Source organism: Ictidomys tridecemlineatus, chromosome 6, assembly GCF_052094955.1.
Source record: "Ictidomys tridecemlineatus isolate mIctTri1 chromosome 6, mIctTri1.hap1, whole genome shotgun sequence".
NCBI lineage: Eukaryota > Metazoa > Chordata > Mammalia > Rodentia > Sciuridae > Ictidomys > Ictidomys tridecemlineatus.
In genome coordinates, this window is record NC_135482.1 from 155,672,778 (window position 1) to 155,693,678 (window position 20,901).

Below are 20,901 nucleotides of genomic sequence, written 5' to 3' on the forward strand. Positions count from 1 at the left end.
AATGGCAAATCCTTTTATAATCATAATATGTCTACTGTTGGCAATTGCTTACTGTACCATTTCTGCTTTATAGTGCCAATTTACATTGTAGATGCCAAATTAGAACAAAGTATTTAGTTTAATGCTGAGTATTGATTGTATTGGTTGTTAATATTTCTCTCCCCTTAAAACATGAGGTAATAGAAATCTTCAAGAATACTATAAATTCATAAGGTAAAATCTTTGTCACCTCAGATTCTTAGTGGTGAATGGGTAGTCATAGAAACAACATGAAAAAGCAAGGGAAAAAACCATCCCAAACAAATCAAAGTGGCTCATTAAAAGAATCCAATGATATCACAGTGAAGGAAAGGTAAGAGAAAGGGTGTAGAAAATTCTTAGTTAAACTGATCTTTGAGGTAAAAGATGATCTAATGAGTGAAATCAGAGAGAAAATCCAAAAAGTGAAAGATCACTTCAGTAAGGAAATAGAAATCCTGAAGAAGGATCAACCAGAAAGTCTCAAAATGAAGGGGTCAATAAACCAAATTAAAAACTCAATGGAAAGCCTCACCAGAAGACTAAAAAACTTGGAAATAGAGTTTCAGGCAACAAAACTAAAATGCATAACTGGAAAATAGAGAAATACAGGATAAACATGAAAACACCACGTTTAAGACTTACCAGGATAGAAGAAGGCTTGGTGATATAAATGAAAAAAATGCACAGTCTTTTCAATGAAATTATGTCAGAAAAATTCCCAAACCTTAAGAACAAAATGGATAATCAAACACAGGAAGTATACAGGACCCCAAACATACAAAATTACAATAGATCCACGTCAAGTCAACTTATTATGAAAATGCCTAACATACAGAATAAGGATGGAATCTGAAAGGCTGCCGGAGACAGGTCACATATAGAGGGACACCAATGAGGATCTCAGCTGATTTCTCAACCCAGAACCTAAAACCTAGGAAATCTTGGATATTATATACTAAGCTAGGAAAGAATATTGATGACAACAAAGAATAATATACCAATCAAAATTAAGCTTAAGAATTGACAATGAAATAAAAACCTTTTATGATACAAAAGTTAGAAAAAACTACAAAGCCTGCACTACAAAACATACTCAATGAAATATTTCATGAAGAAATAAAAAATAAAAGTAAAGGGAGCAACTACACTAGATTAGTCTTTTGAAGGAGAAACTAAATCAAATTAAAAACCAGAATTAAACCAAAATGACAAGGAATAAAAATCATTACTCAATAATAACACTGAATGTAAATGGTCCGAACTCATCAATCAAAAGACATAGACTGGCAGACTGGATTAAAATCAAGATCCAACAATATGTGGTCTCCAAAAGATTCACCTCTTAGGCAAAGACATCCACAGACCAAAGGTAAAAGGACAGAAAAAAATGTCATTCACATGGAACTCTTAAACAAGAAGGGGTTTCTATCCTCATATCGGATTAAGTGGACATCAAGCCAAAGTTAATCAGAAGGGAACAAGAAAGTCATTTCATAATTCTTAAGGAAATTATACATCAACAAGACATAACAATCCTAAATACTTATGCCCAGCATCTACATAATCTAACAAACACTTTAAAATTTCAAGAATAACAGCAGATGGGGTAGAGAGGGAAGATGGGAGGGGAGGGGAGGGGGGATAGAAGGGGATAGGAAAGGTAGCAGAGTACAACAGTCACTAATATGGCATTATGTAAAAATGTGGATGTGTAACCGATGTGATTCTGCAATTTGTATTTGGGGTAAAAATGGGAGTTCATAACCCACTTGAATCAAATGTATGAAAGATGATATGTCATGAGCTTTGTAATGTTTTGAACAACCAGTAAAAAAAGAATCAAATAGACCACAACACAATAATACTCTGTGACTTTAACACACATCTCTCAACACTGGATAGAGCTTCCAAACAAAAAAACTAAATTAAGAAGCTACTGAACTAAAAAAATACAATTAATAGTTTAGACATAACAGACATGTATAGAATATTTCATTCATCAATGACTAAACACACTTTCTTCTCAGTAGCTCACAGATCATTTTCTGAAATAGGCCATATATTAGGAGATAAAGCAACTCAGCAAATAATAAAAATACAGATAATACCTTGTATTCTTTCAGATCATAATGGAATTAAATTAGAAATCAATTATAAAAATAGAAGTTAATATATCACCTGAAGATTATGCCATTGAATGATCAACAAATAAGTAGAAGAAATCAGGAGTGAAATTAAAAAATATTTAGAGGCAAATGAGAATAGTGACACAATATATCAAAATCTCTGGGACACAATAAAAAATGGTTCTAAATGAAAGTTCATAACATTGAGCTTATTCATTAAAAGAATATAAAGTCAACAAATAAATAACCTAACATTACATCTCAATGCCATAGAAAAAAGAAACAATCAACACCAAAAGCAGTAGAACACAGGAAATTATTAAAAATCAGAGCCAAAACCAATGAAATTGAAATGAAAACAATTCAAAAAAATCTATGAAACAAAAAGTTGGTTCTTTGAAAAATAAATAAAGCTGATAAACTCTTAGCCATGCTAACTATGAGAAAGAGGGAAAATACTCAAATTACTACAATTCATGTTGAAAAAGACATGTTATCATGGAAACTAATGAAATACAGAGGATAATCAGAAAATATTTTGAAAATTTTGACTCCAATAAAAATCTTGAAGATATTGACAAATATTTATAGGCATAGGACCTACCCAAGCTGAATCAGGAGGACATACACAATTCAAACAGATCGATTTGATGCAATGAAATAGAAGATGCCATCAAAAGCCTACCATTGAAGAATAGCCCAGGATCTGAAAGATTCTCAGCTGAGTTCTACAAGACCTTCAAAGAATAATTAATACCATTACTTCTCAAATTATTCCATGAAACAGAAAAGGAGGGAACCCTTCCAAACTCATTCTATGAGACTACTATCACCCTGATACCAAACCAGATAAGGACATATCAAGAAAAGAAAACTTGAGACCAATATCCCCGATGAATATAGATGCAAACATTCTCAATAAAATTCTTACAGATTGCATACAAAAACATATTAAAAAGATAGTGCACCATGACCTAGTAGGTTTCATCCCAGGGATACAAGGTTGGTTCGACATAGGAAAATCAATAAATATAATACAACACATCAATAGACTTAAAGACAAGAATCACATGATTATCTCAATAGATGCAGAAAAAGCATTGAACACAATTCGGCATCAATTCATATTCAAAACACTAGAAAAACTAGGGATAATAGGAACATACCTCAACATTTTAAAAGCTATCTATGCTAAACCCAAGGCCAATATCATTCTAATGAACAAAAATTAAAAGCATTATTTTACTTTTCTTCTCCTTTAAAAAAAATATATTCTTGTCTTGGGCACAGTACTGTCCAAAAAGACGTTTGCTAATTTCCTGCCAAGAAGTGTGTGTGTGTATATATATATATATATATATATATACACACACATACAGAGAGAGAGAGAGAGAGAGAGAGAGAGAGAGAGAGAGAGATGACAGCTTTTTTGGATCCAAGTAAGGAAAGGGGTAGACTTTAACTTCATCTCTTCCTTGTATGGTCTCACTCCTGGCCTATCCTAAGCTGTAGGTGTCTTCAATATAGTTCCTGCCTTTTGTATGCTAGGGGAGTGCTGCTGTCCAGGAGCACAAGGTAGAGGAGAAAGCCAAGATGCCTAGGCGGCCTCTGTACCGACTTTTAACTAATCTTCCAAATTCTTGTGCCACCCACACATCAATTTCTAGGGCTACCCAGTGCCTTAAAGTCCTAAAGCAAACAAAGACAAAAAAACTAAACAAGAAAAGCAAAGAAACACAGCACCAAATTTGACTTGCTCTTTACTGTTCTCAGGACTCAGGCTCAATGCTGTATGTTTTGCTGTGTGTTTTTTAGTCTTCTAATTTGTCTTTAGAATAGGCTTAAACACTATAATCTTCTGCTGACAATTGTCCTATCATTGATTTCCTGCTTTCTTTCAAGTTGACAAGTTTAGGCAAAGGCCATTTTTTCAATTCCATTTTTGGGCTTGACAAAACTTTCTCCAAACAGGATTACAAACAAAGCTTTCATTTTAACACTAGGATAGATGATGAATTATATAACTCATCGGGTCATGATTTAATGTTGGGTATTTAGGTAACACTGTTTCATTTTAATTTGCTTTGTTTCCATGTAAGCACTAAAGTATTCTGTAGCCCAATATTACCTAAATCCTATGTTTCCAATTTTTATTGTTTACTGAGGATTCACTCTGTGTCAGGCATTTATCATACATTTTCTTATATTAGGATTAGAAAATGAGGTTTTGAGGGCTGGGGATGTGCTCAAGTGGTAATGTGCTCTCCTGGCATGTGTGGGGCACTAGGTTCGATCCCCCTCAGCACCACATAAAAATATAATAAAGAAAAAACTAAAAATTAAATATTTAAAAATTCTCTTTTAAAAAAAAAGTAAAGAAAATGAGGTTTTGAAAGAATAATTCATTTGTCATAGATCCCATACAATGTTCAAAAGGGATTTGAAGCCTGGTATGACCACTCCGAATTTCATGCTCTTAAACAATATTCTATACTGCTTATGAATAAAAATCATACTTATGTTTGTAAACATAATAAGAAAGTTTCTTTCTATACTCACTGTGATGTGTTGACTATACGTATAATGCACCAAAGAAGTTCAGCATTGTAAAAATTGTAGAGCCATTGAATATGAACCTATTCATGGCATTTGACACCTCAATTTGTAGTAGGTATATTCCTGAGTTAATTTACTTTCCTTATATAAGGAAAATTGCCTTAAATATTTTTTCTAAGTTTGCCTTATTTATTTATCATATTTCTCAACAATATGTGCTGAGGATATGGTAACATTCAGCATAATGATCTTAAAGTTTGTCATGAGAGAAGAGAGCTAAAATATTCCTGCTGATGATTTGAAAAGAAATTTCTCAAGGTTAGGCCTTTCCTAGAGAGTGAAAGTTGATATTTCTATTTTTAACCTTAATTTAAAAGTCTATGAACTCCACAATTTTCTTAGTTTTTAGGGATGTCAGTCTCCTTGTATGGCCCAAAAGGTTAATGAAAATACAGTTTCTCTAAAATCACAAACTTACTGATTTGCTTGTCTTAAGGAGGTGGTTACTGATTTAATTTCAGTTGTATTTGACAATTTCAGATAATCTTATTATCAATGGAAGCATTACTTCTGGAAAGAATGCAATATCAAGTGGCAGGTTTTCTTTGTTCTGAAATACAATGGATATAAGAAAGGAGGCCCCTACATATGAACCCAGGAGCATCATCTCACTTGAGGACAGACTTCTTTCCAATTCTTGGATCAAACCAAGCTCCCAGTTCAAGAAGGGCCCTGCACACCTGCAACTGGTACAACTCTAGGCAACTACATTTCCCAGAGACAGCATGACACCATCTAGTCTGTGTTCTCAGTCCTCCGTTCCCTTTTCTTTTCTTTCACCTCTCTCTTTTTATTCACATTCCATTGCCTTGTCAAAATCCTGGCTCTTAGGTAACTGTTATCATTCTCCTCAGGCAGTTGGGTGATAAAGACTTAATTAAGCCAGTGGCATGTGGGAGCCAAACTGTACCAGCTTGTGAGAGACAACTGCTCAATATTCAGTAATTTTAGAAGCAAACTTTCAGCTTTTGGTAGCTGGTCATTAGCCTTGTAGGAAATGCTTATACCCAGGAAAACGGCATTGTTAACACTCCCTTCTGGCCTGTGAGGAGCTGGCTTATCTGCACACCACTGGGTACTACACTGCCCAGGGGACTTGCAGTCTTAGTGGGTACTCTTGAAAACCTTAAAGATTCAAAACGAACTTCCATTTCTGAGATTTCTCTAACAGGGAATATTTTCTAACAGGAGTAAGTGATAAAAATAATAGAGACATTGCCAAGGGTTACCACATAGGCACACCCCTAGATCACCTTGGTCCAAGTTGGCTCTACAGATACATATCACTAGGAGATATGGCAGGAAAAGGTCAGAAAGGCAATGCCTCTCTGGGTCAAGAAAGATTCCCAAAGATATGTGTACATGTAACCATTATATAAAACAATTCTGTAACACTGACCTGCTGAGACAGACTGTTTTCCCATTACTGACCAAAACAAAGAATGAAGCATGCTTTCCAAGAGAGGACCAGGCTTCTTGTACCACCACAAAGGATGTGGCGGTAACTCAGTCTGTGCACTGAAAAACAAAATTTACTCAATGCCAATTAAATAATCTAATGATTTCTAAAGTGAAAATAGGTCTTAATATTCTACTGAGATCTTCAAAAATCAAAACTTCTGGACTAGTGCCTAAAGAAAGGCCACCTTTGTTACCGTTGCACTGAACTGCACTTATTCATAGCCCCGGAATATTTCATTTAAAAGAGGGAATGGATCAATGGTGCTTAATATAAATTAGTCCTCTTTTCCATGTATTTCTTTCCATGCTTCTCTAAGAATTGATTGTGTGCTAACTCTGTACCAGTCACTGTCATGGCTATACACAAGAACATTTAAGTTGTAGTCCCACATTGGGTTTCAGAAGATTCTGTGCATTTCAAAGATAGATGGTGAAGGAAGTTCTACTGAAAGCCCTCATAGAGATTCTACCAGTAATATACGGAGAAATCACTTTCTGATTTGCTCACTATAATTAGAAAATGACATTTGAAAGTTATAATCTTTTACATTTTTGGTCCCACAATAATAGTCATCAAAAGCCTTTAAAAGTATATGATTTTATTTCTAAGGAAAAATGTGATATATAGCATTCTTCAGCGGAACATAAATGTAACAAATTAAAAATATACTTTATAGGGAATATCATGAAATACAGCAAGAAAAATTTTGGTTTATAATTAACCCATGTTTCTGAAAATATAGAGTCACATTTTAATAAAAACTGGATTTGAAATAATGGGTTCTAGGAACCGCAGTTGTAGCAACACTTGGATTTATTTTTATATTTGTTTACTATTGGAAAAACACAGGTTTCTGTCAAAGCACATCAAATTCATGATCACATTTTATATGGAGAGCTCAATAAATATCCTCTTGCAAGCTGTACTCATTTTAAAATATGGTCAATAATGGAAAAGATTCCATGAGCTTCTGGAAAAAGGTAAAATAGTGTGTAGATGTCTTTTAGGTACATTTCATTTATAGTATTAAAGTCAGAAAAATCCGTATTAATTTTATACTTAGATGACCTGTCTGCTGGTGATAGGGGTTCTTGCAAACAACATTTAGTTGAATTTTGTTTTTTGATACAATCCATTAATTTGTGTCTTTTAACTGAGGATTTGAGGCCAGATGCATTCAGGGTTATTGTGAATATGCGTTTGTAATTTTCTGATATTTTGGTTTGTTTACTACATTTAATTCTGTCTTAATTTTCATTTAGTGGGTTGCTCCTCTCATGGTCATCATCTATTTAGGAGCTTTGGGAGTTATTTTTGAGGTATATCTTTGTGCAGTTTATCTTTGAATATTCTTTGTAGTGCTTCTTCGGTGATCATAAATTCTTTTAGCTTATCCATATCATGTAAAGCAATTCTTTCTACATGGATTTTGAAAGAGCTTTGCTGGATTTAGAAATCTTGACTGACAAATTTTTTCTTTAAGAGTGTTCTTGAATATCTCATTCTAGGCCTTGTTCTTCTTTAGGATCTGAGTTCAGAAGCCAGAAGTTAGCCTTTGTGGCTTGCCCCTAACTGAGACTGATGGTTTTCTCTTGCAGCTTTTAGTGCTCTTGCCTTCCTTTCTATGTTAGGTATTTTCATTATCATGTGTAAAAAAACAAAAAGTTGAAACTGAGAGAAAATTTTTAAAAAGGAAATAAAAAGGAAGAAAAGATGATATATATTTATAGCTACCAGGTATTTTATCTTCTCTTTTTGATTTTTGTAAATTAAGAAAAAAGATAAATCAAAAGTTACCAGCCCCAGCTAGGTGAAATCAGAGAAGAGAAAAAAGCAGATCATACAACAAATACCTTTCTGACACCTGGAGCTTCCAAAACCACTAAGAACACTTTCATTAAAATTAATTGTATGAAAATTTATATTAAATTATGTAATGAATATTAATTAATCAGATTTATATTAAATTTTATTTAAATTCATTTCTTTACATTTTATTAAATTAATTTAAATAAAATTTAATAAATTTTTAAATATAAATTATGTTATAATTTAATATAAATTAATTTTATTAAATTAAAAAGCAATACAAATAAAATTTTAAGTGCTACATCAAAAAATAGTTAAATTAAATGTAATAAAACTATTATAAAATTATTAAAATAAATTTAAATTAAAGGTGATAATATTAATTTATATTTAATTATAATATAATTTATATTTAAAATTTGTTTCAGAATCAATTAATTTTAATGAAAATGTTCTTAATGGTTCTAGAAACTATGGGTGTCAGAAGCAATTGCCATATAATCTGCTTTCTCTCCTCTCCAACTTTCACCCAGCTCAAGCTGGAAACTCTTGATTCATCTTTTATCTTAATTTACAAAAATAAAAAAGATTAACTTTAAATACACTTTTTGATAACCCAGAGAAGCGTTTAGATAAACAGTCCAGATTTTAATGATATATTCTTACAAATTAACTTTTCTATTAGAAATGATCGATGTATTAAGACTTTTGGTTTGACTCACACTTAACGTGCAGAAACCATTTTCCTTATGGACATATTTATCACCTAGAAAATTACATTTTACCTGAAGTGACTTTGTAGCCAATTGAAATAGTTAAATGGATAGGTTTTGATTAAAGAATTTTGATAAAGAGAATCTTAGAATTGAACCACTAAATTTCATATTTGGGCCCTCCAAGTGTAATTTTGTTTTAGTAGTTGGACAATGTTGAACAAAAAGTCCTGATAAAGAACTATTAAGCCTAGTTTGTTCATCTGGTCTCAAGGGACACTTTTGGTTCTTCTCACTCAAAATGGCTATATTTAACACCTAGAAAATTGAATTTAACCTGAAGTGACATTGTGGCCAAATGAAATAGTTAAATGGATACTAACAAATAATCCTTGTCCGCTTCTTTCTGTTGGATAATTTGACTGAGTTTCTCAACCTCATCTTTAGACAGCCGATGGATCTGTTTGGTTAAAGATATATTCTTTGAATTACAAAGTTGAATATCAAGTATTCGTTCTTTGATTCTTTTCACAAATTTTTCCATTTTGGCTTTACATATGGCATGGTTTTCACTCCCATTTTCTATATTAAGGCTTTTCACTTTTGTTTCTGGAAAACTACCAGAATTCTCTGTTTGAATGTCCTGTCTCTCTTCATGCCCCTGGGCTTTCATTTGTTCGATGGTTTTCTGCAAATTCTTAATTTCCTTGTCTTTTTCAAAAAACAGTTGGGTATGTGCTGCCTTCATCTGCTCATACTGGTATTTAAATTTATCCATTTCTTCCTTCTGCTCCTGTAGAGACTGAAGTAGTTGCATTTGACTCTGGTTTTGATCTTCAATGACCTTTTGATGATGTGTAACTTCCTCTTCCAGATGATTCTTGATGATATTCAGTTGAGATACCTCAGATTCTAGTTCTGTGATACTATCGAGGGTTTGAGGCTCTGCCACAGCTCCAAGTGGATTCCGCTGTTCCCTAAGTCTTTCCAATTCTTCTTGCAGATGTCTGTTTTCTTCTTTCATGGAGCTAAGACTTCTGTCTTTTGCCTCTATGGTCTGCCTTAAAGTTTCATCTTGTTTTAAGGCCTGAGAACACTTATCTAAATCCTTTTGCAATTCTGAACTTTCTTGTTTGAGTTGACCAATAAAAACTTCTTTCTCATTTACAAGTTGCATCAATTGCTTCTGTTCTTCTAAACAAGATGCCAACATTTCCTTAGTTTCTTTTTGATCAGTAGCCATTTGCTCAATATTCTTCTTGAGTCCTGCTATTTCAAAGTCTTTCTCTTGACTGAGTTGCACTACACGCTCCTGTTCCAGCTGTAAGGCAGAGGTATTCCAATTACATGCATTTGAGAGTTCCTGAATAGTCTGCCTGTAATTGTTTGCCTCTTCCAACAGTCTCTTTTTGGCCTGACACAGTTCTACTTGTATCTGTTCTTTCTCTGTTTTCAGAGTCTCCATAATAGTGTCTTTTTCTAGAGAAATTTGGTTGTTACCAGCAATAGATTCTTCCAACTGATGCCTTACATCTTCACATGCTGAAATCAACTTGTCATTTTCCGTTTTGAGATCAAAAGCAACTTTCTTTAAATTTTCATTGAGCTCTTCTACTTCTGCAAGATTTTGCTTCAAGTTAGTAATTTCGACTTCCCCTTCTTTAAGCAAGTCATCCTTAAAATTAGAGTCTTCATTAAGAGCACATCTTAACTCGTTCTGAACTCTACATAGTTCCTCTTCCTTTTGGCTAATGTATTCCTTCAGTTCCAGGTTTTCCTGCTGGATGTTTAAACTACTTTTTTGTGACTGACGTAGCTGACCTACTAAATCTTTGACTTTAACTTCAAGCTTCTGCTTGGTTAAAAGCAAATCACAGAAGATCAGTGCACTCTGAGTTAACTTTTCTTTCTGTACATGCAACTCTTTAATTATGCCCATTTTATCCTTCTCAAGTTGATGAACTCTCTCTTTTTCATCATCCAGTTCTTGTTTCAACTTCTTGATTAGACCATCTCCTTCATTTTGCTGTTTTGATAGCTCATCTATTATCAAATTCATGTGCTTTGTGGCTTCCCGGTGTTCATTGTACAAATATTGTAACTCAGCTATCAGCATTTGCTTTTCGTTAATACTCTCATACAGCTCTTGCTCCTTAGCCTCTAAGTTCAGTGTTAAGTCATGTATTTGTACATTCAAATTCATGTCTGTTGAAGCCACACTTCTAATGACTTCATATTCCCAGCTCAGTTTGCAAAGTGATAGCTGAAGTTCTTCCTTTTCTTGACTCAATAATGACTTCTCTTTTTCTAAAACTTGGACATGCATTTGAAGTTTCAGATTGTCTTCAGCAAGGCTGGTATCCTGTCTTAAACTAGTCAGTCTCATGCTTTCAGCATCAGACAGGGCTTGTGCAGAAGATAATTTTTTCTTTATGACTTTGATTGTATCCTCAAGTTCTTTGATTCTTCTTGTGGACTCTAGTTTTTCAGTTTGTAGAACCTGAATAGTGTTTTGCATTTCCCAGACTTGAGACTGATCAGTGACTGTGACTCCTGAGTCACCTTGGTGTAACAGCTTTTCAAGTTCTGCGATCCGTCCTTCATAGTGATTTGACTCCTGTTGATGCTGGTGATTTAAATCTGCCAGTTTCTGTTGATGTTCCTTCTGCAAAATGGACATTTCATGTTGGTGATGATCCATGTCCTGACTTCGGTTTTGTTCCAGTACCTTAATTGCATGGTGTAGTTTGGTGACTTCATTTTGATGTGAATCATTTGTTCCTTGTACCTGCATGTTACACCTCCAATGGCCAACTTCACAAGGTGCGCTGGTTGCTGGTACACCACCCGCTCCTGAAGGTACTGATTGAGCAGTTGACTGCAGGCTCAACATCTGCTCCTGTAGTGACATCTGGCTTGCTTGAAGATGGCTGATGTCTACCTGTTTCTGTTGCAGCTGATTTTGGTAACTTGTAGATTGAAGGTTTATTTGAAGCTGTGATGCTTCATCCTTTTTTTCCAGATCAGTACAATACTTTTTAAGTCTTGTATTCTCTGATCTCAACCTTGATTCTGTGGTTTCGATTTTTTTTCCTCGACAACGAAGGGAACTGTCTTCCACAGCTTTGGAGACCTCCACAGGCATATCTGTGGTGCCGCTGGAGACTTGGCCAGTGGGGGAAGCCAAGCTGCCTCCCACCTGACCCAAGGACTGGCCCTAGCCGAAGCCTAGGCCTCTAAACCACGAAAACATTGCTAGAGCTTCAGAGAGCCCTCAGCTCTGCTCCAAAAACCGCTCTATGACCATCCACCTTCTAGCTGAATGTCCTGGACCGTTGCAGGGTTCAATTATGACCAAAGCATTCAGAATGCTGGGGAGTGCAGGGTTCCTGACACCTTGGAACTCTGCCTTAAAGGTAGAGGCCTGGCCAGGACTTTGACTAGAAACTTGCCACCAGGGGCTCAGTCACCCCCGCGGGGGCCTCTGTTGCCTCCCTGGACTTTCAGCCCTCTGGTTGGGTGACTTCTCCTTCAGTGTTAGTGACTCCCCCAGCTTTAGCTGGTCCTGCCACCTCCATGCTGGCCGCCAGAACACCCCCATCTGAGACATATTACCCTGTCTTGGAGGCCTGAAGTTGAAGTTCTGTCCTCAAAGACTCAAGTTTTCTATGAAATCTAATCTGTTGGTGATGGTTTCCAGTGGAATTTTCTTTCTTTCTTTCTTTTTTTAAATATATGACAGCGGAATGCATTACAATTCTTATTACACACATAGAGCACCAGTTTCAACATCTCTGGTTTTATACAAAGTTTTTGCACACCAATTCATGTCTTCATACATGAACTTTGTATAATAATGATCATCACATTCCATCATTTATAATCCCACGCCCCCTCCCTTCTTTTCCCACCCTCTCTGGCCAATCTAGAGTTCCTTTATTCCTCCCATGCTCCCTCTCCCTATCCCACTATGAATCAGCCTCCTTATATCAAAGGAAACATTTGGCATTTGTTTTTGGGCGGATTGGCTAACTTCACTTAGCATTATCTTCTCTAATTCCATCCATTTACCTGCAAATGCCATGATTTTATTCTCCTTTATTGCTGAGTAATATTCCATTGTGTATATATGTCACATTTTGAAAAAATCCATTCATCTAGGCATCTAGGTTGGTTCCACAGTTGAGCTATTTTGATGTGTGATTTGTGTCTTTCATTTTCATGAGTTCTGACTGGTTTCTTTTGAAATATTTCTATTTCTTTATTGAAGTGGTCTTTTATCTCCAATATTAGCTTTCTTCATTCATTGCTTAGATCTTCTTTTAGTTTAACATTTTAATAATCATTTTTATAATCTTTGAAATTTCACCTACTTCCATATCTGTGGGATCCTTTGTTGGGAGATTCTGAATTTTGGAGGAGATTTCTTGGCCTATTTCCTCATGTTTTCAGAAGTCTTGGTTGGACTTGTGCATCAGTTTAGATGGATTCTCCTTCCTCTTTTAAGTCCTCTTGTGGATAGTTATCTTTTTTGCTTTATGAGTAGATATCCAATGTGCAACCTGAGATGCCCCTCTGATTGTTCCTCCTTGAGACCTGTTTTTTTGTTTTTGATTTTGGTTTTGGTATTTTGGTTTGAGAGTTTTGTTTCCCCAATTCTCTGCCCTTGAAGTAATGTGAAGGCTCAGGTGGGGCAAGATCATCATGTGTGGAGTGAGATTTGCTGTTACTTACTTGGCAGAGTTGTATTGCTCCACAGTGAGATCTCGACTCTATGATCTTGAAATGTCCTGATCACTTTCCAGTTTCTCTTATAGGAAGTGGGAGTCAGGAATAGCACTACTGTTAGCAACAGAAGTACAGTTTCTGCTGACAACTTTGACATCTATACCAATAATTGCCACCTATATAGGAATGTTGAGGTGAGCATCAGTACCATCAATACCCAAAATAAAAAATCATGAACTCAATCAAGAATTAAACAGGTGTCTACTATGTTGTGTATTCTATCAATAATCACAACAACATGAATGGGGTATGAGTTACATTAACTATCTAATTCTATTAGACAGTAGAATTAAAGTTTCTTAAGTAAAGAGAAAATAGGGTAGGAAGGCAACAAAAGTTTAAAATATGTTAAGTAAACAAAAGAGAGTCAGGAGATAGGTAGCTGATGTTGACTATAAAGAAGGAATTACAAAAACAATTAACTAAAAGTAATGTCCCTCTTTATCCCTTTTGATTAACTTTGGCTTGAAATCTATTTTATTTGATGTGAGTATGGACACTCTTGCTTGTTTCCGAAGTCCATATGAGTGATATGATTTTTCCCAACCTTTCACCTTCAATCTATGTATGTCTTTTCCTATCAAATGCATCTCCTGTAGGCAGCATATTGTTGGGTCTTGTTTTGTGATCCATTCTATTAGCCTGTGTCTCTTAATTAGTGAGTTTAAGCCATTAACATTTAGGGTTATTATTGAGATATGGTTTGTTCTTCCAGCCATATTTGTTTATTTATGTTACTAAACATGGTTGGTTTTCCTCTTTGATTATTTTCCCTGCTTTACTGTCCTACCTCCCACTGTTAGTTTTCATTGTTATTTTCCATTTCCTCTTCTTGAAATGTTTTGCCAAGGATGTTTTGAAGAGATGGTTTTCTAGCTGCGAATTCTTTTAACTTTTGTTTATCATGGAAGGTTTTAATTTCATCTTCCATCCTGAAGCTTAATTTCGCTGGATACACAATTCTTGGTTGGAACCCATTTTTTTTTCAGTTTTTGAAATATGTTATTCCAGGATCTTCTAGCTTTCAGAGTCTGTGTTGAAAGATCAGCTGTTATCCTGATTGGTTTACCCCTAAATGTAATCTGCTTCCTTTCTCTTGTAGCTTTTAAAATTCTCTCCTTATTCTGTATGCTAGGCATCTTCATTATAATGTGTCTAGGTGTGGATCTCTTATGATTTTGCACATTCGGCATCCTGTAGGCTTCTAGGATTTGGGATTCTGTCTCATTCTTCAAGTCAGGGAAGTTTTCTCATATTATTTCATTGAATAGATTGCTCATTCCTTTGGTTTGGACCTCTATACCTTCCTGTATCCCAATGACTCTTACGTTTGGTCTCTTTATGTTATCCCATATTTCTTGGATGTTCTGCTCATGGTTCCTTAGCAGTCTTGCTGAGCCATCTATGTTCTTTTCAAGTTGAAATACTTTGTCTTCATTGTCTGATGTTCTATCTTCTAAGTGTTCTACTCTGCTGGTAATATTCTCAATTGAGTTTTTAAGTTGGTTTATTGCTTCCTGCATTTCTAGGATTTCTGTTTGTTTTTTATTACCTCTATCTCCCTGTATCGTTGATCTTTTGCTTCTTGGATTTGTTTTTGTAATTCATTGTTAAAGGGATCTTTCATACTCTGATTTTGCTGTCTAATGTCTTCCTTGAGACTCCAGATCATCTGAAGCATGTATATCCTGAATTCTTTATCTGACATTCCATCTGCTGCAGATATTTCCTGTTCTAAAGTTGAGTTGACCTGCATTGCTTGTGGTCCTTTCTTTCCTTGTCTCTTCATACTGCTCGCGTTTCTTTCTGCTTGGTGAAACTGTTGTGTTATTGAATTTTCCCCCTATATATTTATATTGCTCTTGTATAGTTGCAAAGTCTCTCTTTTGTGGAGAAAGACAATGTTAACAGTTCTCCGTATCAATAGTACATCATCGAAGCACACGTTTTCCTTATTACTACATTTATAGCTAGACTCTGTCTACAAATGTTGGTTTCGATTATTGTTTACAAATACAGTCATTAGTTTCATGAAAGGCATACCATTTCTGGTAGCTTGAAGAAAACTGGATTTCAGGTGTAGGATGTTATGTTTATGGGGAAAGGAGTGAGGGTATGGGGTTAATCTAACTTAGTAACTTTGGAGAACTCTAACCAATAGATGGGTAATTTATGGAAGAATGTATAGATTCAAATTCCTATCTGTATTTATAAGATTACCCTACTTATGAATAGTAAAATTTAGGGGGTTGCAAGTGGGATAGAGGGTGTAAGAGGGAGGAAAACAGATAACAAGGAAAGGGAGAGAATAAAGAGCGGGAAAAAGAAAATATGAGAAAAAAAGAAAAGGAATAAAAAGGGGGAAGGGAGGTGGGGCATATGCAATTCCTCTATAGTATATTATTCTGGTGATTCAGTTGTTAAAGACCTTTTTCGTGTACAATTTTTGGCTTCAAATATGTTGAGGTTGCGAAGACCCGAGGGGGAAGGGTAGAGGAGACTGGGTGAATGGCTGAAGAGAGCGAGAGAGGAGAAAAAGAAAGAAAAAAAGAAAAAAAATGTCTCTCAGAACTCTGTTTTCATTTCTTCCAGTTGGTGGAGTTGTCTATTCCTAGCTTGAGTCTCTGGGTTCAGCATGGTGGTGGTAATCAGTGTGAGAGGACTTGAGCTTCCACCTGTGACCTCTCTACTCTTATTCTCTGAGATGTAAACCAGGTGCCTGATCCGCTGCAGAACTGCACTGGTAGTCATGCCAGTCAACCGGTTGGTGGGATTTCCAAGATGAGTTCCATCAGTTTTTCTCATAAGGTATTTGATGAGGTGGGGGTGTTGGGGAAACCTTATGTTTGTCAAGAGCTCGGTCAGGTGACAGCACGGGCAGGCGGCAGGGCCCCCTCCTCCAGTTGGAGTGGTCTGTCTACCTCACCAGCAGGAAGCTGGGTTCCTCCAACTAGGTAGGTCTGTCTACCACTCAGGCTAGTCGCTGGGCCTGTTCTCCAGGTAGCAGGTCTGCCTACCTTGCAGGTGCAGGTGGTGGCTGTGCTCCTCCTCCAATTGGGGTGATCTGTCTATCATGCCGGTGGGCCGCTGGGCCCCTTCTCCAGGACGCGCAGTCTGCCTACCTTGTGGGCGGCGGCTGGGCCCTTCCTCCAATTGGAGTGATCTGTCTACCATGCTGGCGGGCCGCTGGGCCTGTTCTCCAGGTTGGTCGCAGGTCTGCCTACCTTGCAGGCGCAGGTGGAAGTTCTGCCCCTCCTCCAATTGGGTTGATCTGTCTACCATGCCAGCGGGCCACTGGGCCTGGAACAGCTCATTTTTAAACCATTACTTATAAGAACACAAGTGCCATTGAACAAGTAGCATACATTGCTCTCCTTATAAGGAGAAATATTTCCACAACTTTTGTTTTTATCAAAATTTTAAAAAATAGGGACACACTGTAAAACTTACCAGTGTTGTTATATGAAATCACAATAAATAATCCTATTCATTATAATATGCATGAATACATTCATGAAATCTTTCAATATTGTTTTCTTTTGTTATCATAATCATCTCAAAAAGGAGAGAGAAGTGGAGAAGTAGTAGTAGTGTGGGGGAGGGGTACTTCAAATTACATTGAGAAACTATGAATATCTCCAGTGCCCCAAGGCTGACAGATAAACAAATGACCTTGAGTTGCCTCTCTAATTGACTCCTGAATGCCTTCTTTCCTACATTTAAACTTCAGAGAGACAGGTATTGGATCTGTTTTGCTTACTTACATACTAAACATAATACTTGGAAAATAGTAGGTGCTCAATAAATATTTTTTTGAATGAACACATTTTCAGGTATAGATGAAACTGAAAACAAAAGCATTTTTTTTTCACTTACAAATATACCTGTTGAATTCTCTAATTTAATCCCAGCTCCTAACATGGTCTACATGAAGACTGAAGACGTCAAAATTAAATCTTCATTGTTTAAATCAATAAATCTTTATTGAGCATTTACTACATGCTAAACACTGCCTGGTAAAGAGAAGTAACTAACACATATGAAGGCTCTAGTTTCATGCCTATTAGTTTACAGTGTAAATATCAGTTTGGAGGTGGTAAAATATGAAAGAAAAGACAACTGAAATATACTAAAGATGGTTTACTCTTCATATTCTTTTTTAACCTCACTCATTCTCATGTCTCAACAGACAGGGTCTTACAGTTTTAAATACTTTTATGGTCAAGGACTTTCTCACAATATATCTAAACTTTAGAAATGTCCAAAAAAGCTGAGTGCAGTGGCACAAGTTTATAATCCCAATGGCTCTGAAGACTAAGGCAGGAGAATCACGAGTTCAAAGCCAGCCTTAGCAACAGCAAGGCACTAAGCAATTCAGTGAGACCCTGTCTCTAAATAAAATACAAAATAGGGCTGAGAATGTGGTTTAGTGGTCGAGTGCCCCTGAGTTCAACCCTACATATATCCCCGCAAAATGTTCAGAAAAGTACTTATTAGAATATTTCCAAAGGTTTTGCTGTATCATTAGCCTCCAATTGTAGTATGTCATTCAAGCCTTCAGAATACATATACATGAAAATACATCCATATATACTTATGCAGAAATATTCATTTCTGATACAATAAAAAGCTAGAATTGATTTTCCTCAAAGCCTTCGGACTCAGAAGTGTTCTAACTGCTCAAAGATTTCATAATGACCTGCTGAAACCTTTTCAAGAATACTCTTGTTCAGTCTCCAACATAATTTAGCATTGGCTTATAGCTTCTATACAAATTACAGTTTCTCCTTATAGGCATTAAAATTAACATACATGCATACTTTGGTTTGTATAGAGGGAAGTAAGGGGACTGGTAGGATTGTGGGGATGAGAAGAACAGTATAAAGAGACAGATATTATTACCCTATATACATGTATGATTATACTAGTGAAGTGACCCTGAACCATGTACAACCAAAGGAATGGGAAGTTGTGCTCCATTTGTGTACTATATGTCAGAATTCATTCTACTGTAAAATAAATAAATTAATTTAAAAAACTAACATGCATGATACTCATCAGCTACATTGTTTTTTTTAAAAAGTATGTCTGCTATCAGGTACTAATCTGACAATGTTAAAAATGCCCCATTTATCAAAATTATACCAATTTTTAAATTTTCTACACAATTATTTCTCAAAGGTACCCAAAAGTAGCCCCACTTCAAAAGAGCAAACTTGATTTACAGAAATACCTATGTGGTATTGCCAGATAAAATACAAGACACTCAGTTAAATTTTTAGTATAGCTGAAATTCAAAGTTTATTCGGTGTCCTACATTTTTCTTTGCTAAATATAGTAACATTGGCCTATGGGCCCCTACAAAAACACCATTTCAAACAAGGAAAAATTAATTAGTGGTATTTTTTGCTATGTCAAACAAGAATCAGCAAATATGTATGCAATACCAAAACCCAGAGTGAAATTCACTCACACTAAATGAATGAATCAAAGACTAAGTGTAACCATTCTCTTGAAAAAAATCTTAACTTAAAAAAATTCTATGAAAAATATTGTCCATGAGTTATGTACCATTCAATAATAACTGCAGAAAGTTCCACTGAGACTATTTCTTTGTGCATAAAAGTATTTAAGTATTATGAATTCAATTTTTACTTGAGAAAAAGTTGAGGTATTCCTAACCATTTATTTGAAAGTACCATGAAGAAAGTATGAAACAGATGTCACCGATTTTTTTTATAACATACCCTGATGATGCTGACATAGATGAATTGCCTCATAGGATTGCTGATCAACTTGGAGGGACTCCAGGTACATCACAAGTCTCTCAGCTGCAGACACCATTTTCAGTTCATTAATGAATTTTTGAGGTAAAAATCTGTCAGTTACTCTTAAGAATTCCCTGTAAAATAAATTTAAAAATACTTAATTGATGCTGCATCAATGATTATTCATAATAATAAATTAATCCTGCCTCTCCTTTAATAGCTGTACACAACTACTATGAAAAATCAATATAAGAATTACGCTATGAAAATCAGCACTCTCAGCAACATAGAAAACACTTTAGTCTTTGATTCATTCAATTACCATTAAGAGTCTACTTCTAGGCAATGTTCACACAGGAATTATCAAAATGAAACACAGAATAGAATGATGATTATCAGTGCAGTCTAATTTCTTTAACAGAACCAAAGACCCAAACTAAGAACACCTAACTTGGCAGAGCAGAAAAGGAAAGGCTGAGTGTTCTAGTCAGATTTTTCACTCCTGTGACCAAAAGACCCAAAATAATAATTTTAGAGAAGGGAAAGTTTATTTTGAGGGATCACAGTTTCAGAGGTCTTAGTTCATAGGAGGTTGGTTCCATTCCTTGTGGCTTGAAATGAGGCAGAACATTATGGCAGAAAAGGGTGGTAGAGGAAAGTGATTCAGGGCTGATCAGGAAGCAGAGAGAAACTCCACTCACCAGATGCAAAATATATACCCCCAAATCACACTCCCAATGACCCACCTCTTCCAGCCACACCCTACCTGCCTTCCCTTACCACTCAGGGGATTAATGCACTGATTAAGGCACTCATAATCCAATCATTCCACCATAAAATAAGGAGCAAATGTCTTATGCACATCACAATTATTAACCTGTTAAGGATTTAAGTATGTGGATGACTTATTCCATTTAAGAATAACTAAGAATTACTAAGAATTCAAAGAATGCCTCAAATCTGAATTAGTTACTTAAGTTTAGTGCTCCCAGCTGGGAAGATGAATCAGTTCATTGAAGCTTTAAAACCAAGCATACTCTTCTCCTTGATGATACCTGTTCTTTGGGACATCTCTTTCTAAAATAGAGCAGATTCTTCTCTAAGGATTTCTCCAAGTTACCAAATGTCATAGTGAAATTCTTAGTAGCTCCAGTATGTATGCCACTTAAATGTATATTTTGATGTTACCATATGCAACCAGCCTTACAGTGGCAAATTCACCAACCTCAGCCTTTACATTGATCAACTCCTAGTCTATTGTTGAATAATGTTACACTAAAGGCCATCTGGTGATGAGGCTCATCCTTTATAGCCTGGTAGTTCTTACTCTTGGCTGAGCACTGGAATCTCAGAAAAGACTTACTCTATAGTAATGCCTGGGTCCTAGCCACAGGAATTCTGGTATAATTGTTAAATGACATGGCCTGCACATTGAGATTTTTAAAGTTCCCCAAATGACTCTACTGGATATCAAGGTTGAGCACTACCGTTCTTGACATGATTTTCCCTCCTTATTTCATTAATTACCTTTCCTTTATGCTCACTGAAAAAGCTAAATATATATTCATAGAACTTTCTTTTTTGCTTTTTCCTTCAGA

General features: G+C 35.7%; 1 protein-coding gene across 2 annotated transcripts in view; it reads right to left on the bottom strand.

Annotated features, from left to right (window-relative positions):
• Positions 1-19,330, bottom strand: part of LOC120888434 (von Willebrand factor A domain-containing protein 8-like) — a 183,708-nt gene extending 164,378 nt beyond the window's left edge. Inside the window, exon 1 of one of the 2 annotated variants that reach the window (XM_078015851.1) lies at positions 19,283-19,306. Coding sequence is in view for 1 of the 2 variants with exons in the window: in XM_078015852.1 (XP_077871978.1) it covers positions 19,283-19,315 (33 nt within the window). In the remaining variant the exon portion in view is untranslated. Of the gene's footprint in view, positions 1-19,282 lie in introns of both variants that reach the window. The other variant, XM_078015852.1, reaches the window with a different exon arrangement.
• Between the last annotated feature and the right edge of the window lie 1,571 nt (positions 19,331-20,901).